The sequence below is a fragment of the Atta cephalotes genome, assembly GCF_000143395.1.
Source record: "Atta cephalotes unplaced genomic scaffold scaffold00034, whole genome shotgun sequence".
NCBI lineage: Eukaryota > Metazoa > Arthropoda > Insecta > Hymenoptera > Formicidae > Atta > Atta cephalotes.
The window spans coordinates 738,726-745,648 of record NW_012130098.1 but is presented as its reverse complement, the minus strand read 5'-3'; the positions used below and the strand labels follow the sequence as shown (position 1 = coordinate 745,648).

At 30.0% G+C, this 6,923-nt stretch overlaps 1 protein-coding gene across 1 annotated transcript; it reads left to right on the top strand.

Moving 5' to 3' along the window:
• The first annotated feature begins 469 nt into the window (after nucleotides 1-469).
• LOC105621499 (prosaposin) lies at nucleotides 470-6,457 on the top strand. The gene is made up of 14 exons (XM_012202969.1): nucleotides 470-509; nucleotides 1,428-1,527; nucleotides 1,830-2,190; nucleotides 2,961-3,263; nucleotides 3,357-3,545; nucleotides 3,620-3,739; nucleotides 3,823-4,092; nucleotides 4,177-4,311; nucleotides 4,380-4,544; nucleotides 4,631-4,850; nucleotides 4,985-5,302; nucleotides 5,395-5,534; nucleotides 5,627-5,851; nucleotides 5,921-6,457. The coding sequence occupies exons 1-14, from the start codon at nucleotides 470-472 to the stop codon at nucleotides 5,963-5,965; spliced, it is 2,631 nt and encodes an 876-aa protein (XP_012058359.1). The 3' UTR covers nucleotides 5,966-6,457.
• Nucleotides 6,458-6,923: the final 466 nt, after the last annotated feature.

Genomic DNA, 6,923 nt, shown 5'->3' with positions numbered 1-6,923 from the left:
CCCTGAGAAAGTTTCAGTATTGTCTAGTGTAGGGATGAAAAAAATAGGATTTATATTTGGTACCTGGAGCCATGGAAAATTACACAAAGACAGCCCTGTAGCCTGTGCGATACACATGGAAAACGAACCACGTGATTGGTCGCCGTGACGACTCAGCAGTGTGTGTGCACATGCACGTACGACACGTTGCCAATGGATTAACGCCGAACGTTGCCGAGCATTGCCGAAGCCATGAATTGCGTTTTCCGGAACGAAATTGACGGAAAGCGGTTCTTGCAGTACGGCTTATAGCTTACAGCGTATTCGTCATTTCGTCGTCCAGCGGTTGGTGTTATTAGGTCGGGAGACACTGTTTGTGATTAATCATTGATCGGTAATTGAATTTAATCGACAATTCAATTACGCATAACTTCATATCGTGAAATCTTTGAACTTCGGACTGGCGGAGTAAACTAGACATCGTGGAAACATGAAGGAGATTCTGATCGCGCTCAGCGCGATTATAGCTGGTGAGTCTATGTCCCATCTACCTCCTATTATATTTCTTATTTCCACTCTGCTTTTTCTCCCGATAATTCTCTAATCATCGAAAGTGCTTTGCATCATCCCGGTGTCTTATTATTCTCGCGACAATCCCGCTCCTTCGCGTACTTCTATTTAGAATGTTTTTTGTTTGGCAACTCCTGCTTGCACATAACGTAATCTATAAATGTACCTCGGCCTTCTAAACATTATGACGTTGCGGATATTACAGTTTTGTTTACGAGCGATCTTTAGTTTTTGAACGATATTTAGCATCCAGCTCATCATTCTTGAATTTCATCAGTCTCCTCCATTTGTCGGATCTCCCTTCTCTCTGCAGTTTTTTTTTCGCTCTTTTGTTATTGCTCTCTCTTAACGTCTGTCTCTTTCTCTCTGTCCTCGCGTTGCCGGGTAATCACGTTTCCATTACTCATTGCGAAGAAACTCTAGGATGAGGAATAGGATGAGTCAGTTGATTTGAGCTTGTAATTTGTTAATTTAGATGGAATGTACAACTGAGAATGGAATTACTTGATTATATGGCGATAATAACAATGACTTATAACGTTCTTGATAATACTTATCGACGAATGATGAGTAATTCTCGAGTGTTTTCTTAGCATTGTTTCAAAATTTTATATTATTGAGTCGCTCGTTTATTTCCATAAATGTACCAAATATAGCAGACATGGAAACTGTGAATAAGGCAATGAATGCTTCCTGCCTTGAGGATTATTCATTATTTCAAGAAATTGAAAACTAAGCCAACCATTTTATTTTTTTTAGACTTTTTTGTAATATTTAATTTATAAGATTGTACCTGAAAATTGTAAAATAAATACAATTATTTAGATATAATTATAAATAGATGCAATTATAAATAGATGCAATTTACTAATTTTCAGTAACTGCAGCTAGAGTGGTCATATCTGCTGACCCAGAAGGTGGTCTTTTGGGTAGAGATGAATGTACATGGGGTCCAAGTTACTGGTGCGAAAACCTAAAGTAGGTTTTAATAATTATTTTAATAGTTTAAAATATATATTAAATATAAAAGTTTAATATATATTTTCTGGACATTGAAATAAAATAGTAAAATGATGAAATAGATTTATGAAACGTTTAAAATGCATTCATTATGTATTTATAATATACTGTATAATTATTAAATAAACAGTAATGATAATGATAAAATATCAAAATTGCTATATTGAGCTTTCTATATCTTTTATTTTAATTAATTTTTTTATAATATTGATATAATATTGTAATAATGATTGTACTAATATTACCAATATTAATAATAGGACAGCGAAGCAATGTAGTAATGTCAAACATTGTATTGGTAAATATTGGGAGCAGATGGAAGTTCCAGAAGATAATGACAGTGTATGTGGAATTTGTAAAGATATGGTAAAACAGGCGCGAGATCAATTGGAAAGTAATCAAACTCAACAAGATTTGAAAGATGTCTTTGAAGGAAGCTGCAAACTGATTCACATTAAACCAATTGTTGACGAATGTATCAAAATTGTGGATCAATTTATTCCTGAACTTGTGGAGACATTGGCATCTCAAATGAATCCATCTGTTGTTTGCTCTGTCGCAGGATTGTGTAACAATGCTCATATAGATAAGTTGCTTACAGAGTATCAAACTTCGATAAAGGTAAGGACGATATTAATTCTATTTTGTTATCTTATTATATTATTTGTTTTATTATATCATCTTGAATGGATTAAAACTTCTAAACTTGATTTCATTACAATTTTAGTTTTAATAGAATGAAATTGTATAGCCTCTTGTGCCTAACCTTTATTCTGAGAGAAACAATTAAGTTTGATTTTTTTAATTATTATTTATATTTTCTGTTTTCCAAATGAATTATCGTAATTTATTTATTGTCTATTATCTTAGGATTAAATTTACTTTGCAAATTTTATTTTTAAAATATTTTTGCATTTAAAATTCTTATTACTTATCCAATATAAACTCGAGAATTAAATCTGAATCTTATAGTAAATTCGATTGGACACACTAATGCGCACTGATGCATAATCATCAAAATATCTCAATATTTCGGAAAATATTTCCGAAAGAAATGTTTATTAACATTTTTGTATTCTATATGTATGAACATATATAAAAATATTAATGAGTGCCATGTAATGCAGATTAAGTCCCACATCTAATCTAAATTGTTCAAAAATATTCAAAGGCGATAGATTATATGAAAATATATAGCATTCATTAATATTCTCATATATATTCACATATTCATGATTTTAATTAATTGTCACAATAATAAAATTTATAAATGTTATATATGGAATTTTATATCTGTATGTTTGATAAATAACAGTGGATAAAGAATGTTAATATGTATTAATATGATTGGAAAAATGAGTGTTGACAAAGTACGTATGTTATATTTCTAGAAGGATGAAACAAAATTAGTTGTATTAAAGAATGATGAACTTGAGCCTGATGAGTGCACCAAATGTTACACGATAGCAAAGTATATGGAAAATAAATTGCATCGTACACCACAGAACAGAATGCTTCTACAATTTTTGAATGTTTGCGGTCAACTTAGTTCTTACTCTGATTCCTGTTCGGCCATTGTTATGAAACATTTTGATGTCATTTATAACCATCTGCAGGATAATTTTAATGCGGATAATATATGTCACTTATCAGGACAATGCAGCAGCAAATATCATAAACATGAAAATAGTACAGTAAGTATAATAACACATATATATATTAACATATATAATAATATATATATATTAATAATATCAATTTTGTTTTAATATATATTGTAATAATAGGTTCCACAGGTAGAGATAACACCATTATCAAGTGTAGGCATGGTAGAAGTTGAAGATGATCTTCCGTGTAAGTTGTGTGAGCAACTTGTGAGTCACTTGAAAGATCTTTTAGTTGCAAACACGACGGAAATAGAATTTAAAGAAGTTCTCCTAGGTCTTTGTAAGCAAACTAAATCTTTTGCCGATGAGGTATTTGTATTTTAAATAAATAGTCTTATATTTTTTTGTTTCATATATCTAGTACTAATGGAGATTATTTCTAGTGTAAAGCCATAGTTGAAGAGTATTATGTACAAATTTATGAATATCTTACAAAAGGATTGAATAGTAATGTTATTTGTCAAATGTCTGGAATTTGTCCTAGTTCTGATAAAACAGTGCAAGTAAGGATATATTACATTTTATAAGTAATAAAATATACTGTCTAGATTAAAATATCTGATTGTATCGTTTTATGTTAAAATAGGGACCAATTTGGCCTCTGGTTCCAATAGAAGTAACAAATATAGGAATGAGGGTAATGGAAAAGATACAACCTCGAAAAGGGATGGCTGAAGTTACTATTGGCAAAGAATATTCAAAATCGGAAGCTGAAGAAATGCAATTACCTTTGGAAAGATTGATGCCTCTTCCTTTTCCAGTGCAATCTGAAAGTGTCGATGGAATGAAAGCGTGTACATTTTGCGAGTATTTGTTGCATTATATTCAAGACGCTATTACAAATCCTGTAACTGAGGTAACAAGAATATTAAATTTTATGAAATGTATATATGTAAACATAGAAACATAATACATACTTACAAATATATCAAAATTTAAGGAGAAAATGAAAGAAGTTCTTAGAAAAATATGTACAAAGGTACCTTCTTTCATTGAAGGTGAATGTGAACAATTTGTAAATACTTACGGGGATGCAGTTGTGGCCATACTTGCCCAAGAAATTGATCCATCACAGGTAATATAATTTTTTTGTATTTAAAATGTGAAGATCAATAAAAAGTACAACTTATTGTATTACTTAAGGTTTGTCCTATGCTACATATTTGCCCATCAGAAGCATTATTAGACATGTGGGAAAAAGTTCCTAAAGAATTTACCATTACAGAAGAAAAAGATAAACCAGGTTGTGCATTGTGTTTGCTTGCAGTACAACAGATTTATAATGCTATCGAAAATAATAGAACTGAGGTATTAGTCCGCTTTATCATGTTTGTCATGTTTATAATGATTATTTTTGATTATACAATTTATTTAATGCAATATAATTATTACAGGCTAACATTAAAGCTGAATTGGATAAATTATGTAATCATTTGCCACGTAATTTGATCGATGAATGCACAGATTTTGTGAAATCATATAGCGATGAACTCATAGAAATGATACTTACAGATTTGTCTCCCCAGGAAGTATGCGAATACCTTCGTTTATGTGTGTCAACCAAAGATCTTGGTCCAAAACATAACTATATTAGTGAGCAGGATGGAGAAATATGTAAGTTATTTCTTGAAGTATATATGTAAATATATATAATAAGTAAGTATGTATGTAAATAAAAAATAGAGCAATTTGTTACAATTATTTTATGACAAAAATATTTGTAAATCGGAAAACTTTTAATATTTCAGTAACCAATGAGATACCTGAATATCCATTACATATTATAACTCAATCCACAAATTCTTTATCCGATACTGAGTGTGTAATTTGTGAATTTGTAATGAAATATATCGACAAAGAGATTGGTAACAAAGAGGCACGGGATAAAATTGAAAAAGTAGTACATGGTGTGTGCAATCATTTACCAAAAACAGTTGCCAAGGAATGCAATGACTTTGTGAATAATTATGCTGACATCGTAATAAGAATTCTTTCAGAAGATGTCAGTCCTAAAGAGGCCTGTACTGTATTAGGTCTTTGCACCGTGAGCATGATAAAAATTCAAGGTACAGAAATAATAATTATATGTTACAAATTTTGCCAATATTAAATATTTACATTATATGAAAATGTATACGTAATTTAATTATTATTATAGAATCTATAACTGAATGTGCCTTATGTCGAGCAATTATATCGCAAATTGATAAGCTATTAGGTGATTCAAAAGTGGACACTGAAATTGAAGAAATTGTTAAGAAGGTGTGCAAGTATCTACCAGCAGATAAACAAAATATGGTAATATCTTATTACTTTATGAATTTCTTTTTTTTTTTATTTTTACAAAAAAACCAATATAGCTTGAAACTAAAAAATTTAAATTTATACAGTGCAACAAGATGGTAAACATTTACGGGCCCAGTATAATAAATATGCTGAAAGATAATATTGATAGCGAAAAAATGTGCAGCAAAATGGCTTTATGCTCTTCCAGTGACTATTTTGCAATATCACTTATAAATTTACGCGTATCACGATCAATTACCGAATCTAAAAAATGTACGTGGGGCGAAGATTTCGTGTGCAAAAACGAAGAAATAGCGAGATTTTGCAATGTAAGTACAAATCTGTGATATTATTATTAAAAATGAACAATAGTTTTTAAATTATTGATTTTTAATTAGGTTACGAAGCAGTGCGAAGACCGCAAAAATGGTGGAGTTCAATAATGTTTTCAATTGCGGGTGATTGCACAAGCTGCAAATTGGAGGCAAACGTAAGAAATGAGATCAAAGAGTGATGCGCTACACTCCTCAATTGAAAGTGTTAGACTTCTGGAGATATTAGCTATAGCCTATTTCGTGTTATGATATTATATATCGATAATCTTTTTATTAAATCTCTCTAATTGTATTCGAGCATTCGGATAATATTGATCTGTGTAGACATGATGAATGCCATGCGATTTTCGTATTTGAACAAAATAATACGCGTAGTTTGCCGTACTTATGTTGACGAAATTTTTAATAACGCCGCAAGGATTTATTTTTTTTTTAATTAAAATAAAATGCTGTTTTATACAATCGAAATAATTGTATTAAAAAATATCAATACCGTTATATCTTTCTACGTGTATTTTTTTTTCAATATAACTGACCTATAGCAATGATCTGTTATGTTTACTGTGATAATGATAAAATAAAAACATTTGATTCTATATATTAATTAATTGTATTCTTAAAATTGTATGATTATTATATATATATTTTTTTTTTAATAAACATTCTCTCTTGCATGTGGGATATATTAAAATTTCCATTTTTCTAATCATAATATTACAATAATCTAGAATGTTTATTTTTGAAAAGATAAAATTTCCAACTGCGTAGAAAATTTTTAATTCGAGACAGAAACACTATTCTATCGTTACCATTTAATTCAAATGAAGTTTGTTTTTTCTTGGAATAGCCTTACGAAACGCACATGAGAAATGAAACATCGCGATGAATGGACAATGAGAAGTACGTTCACGTTGTCGATAGATTTATTGTTAGATTACATATATAAGTTATGCAAAATGACGAATATTACCGATTACTGGTGAAGTCATAAATTGTTTTCCGAAACAAAAAATTTTAAAGTTAAAATAATAATTCATCGTTCAGCAATCGGTATCTATTACTTAAT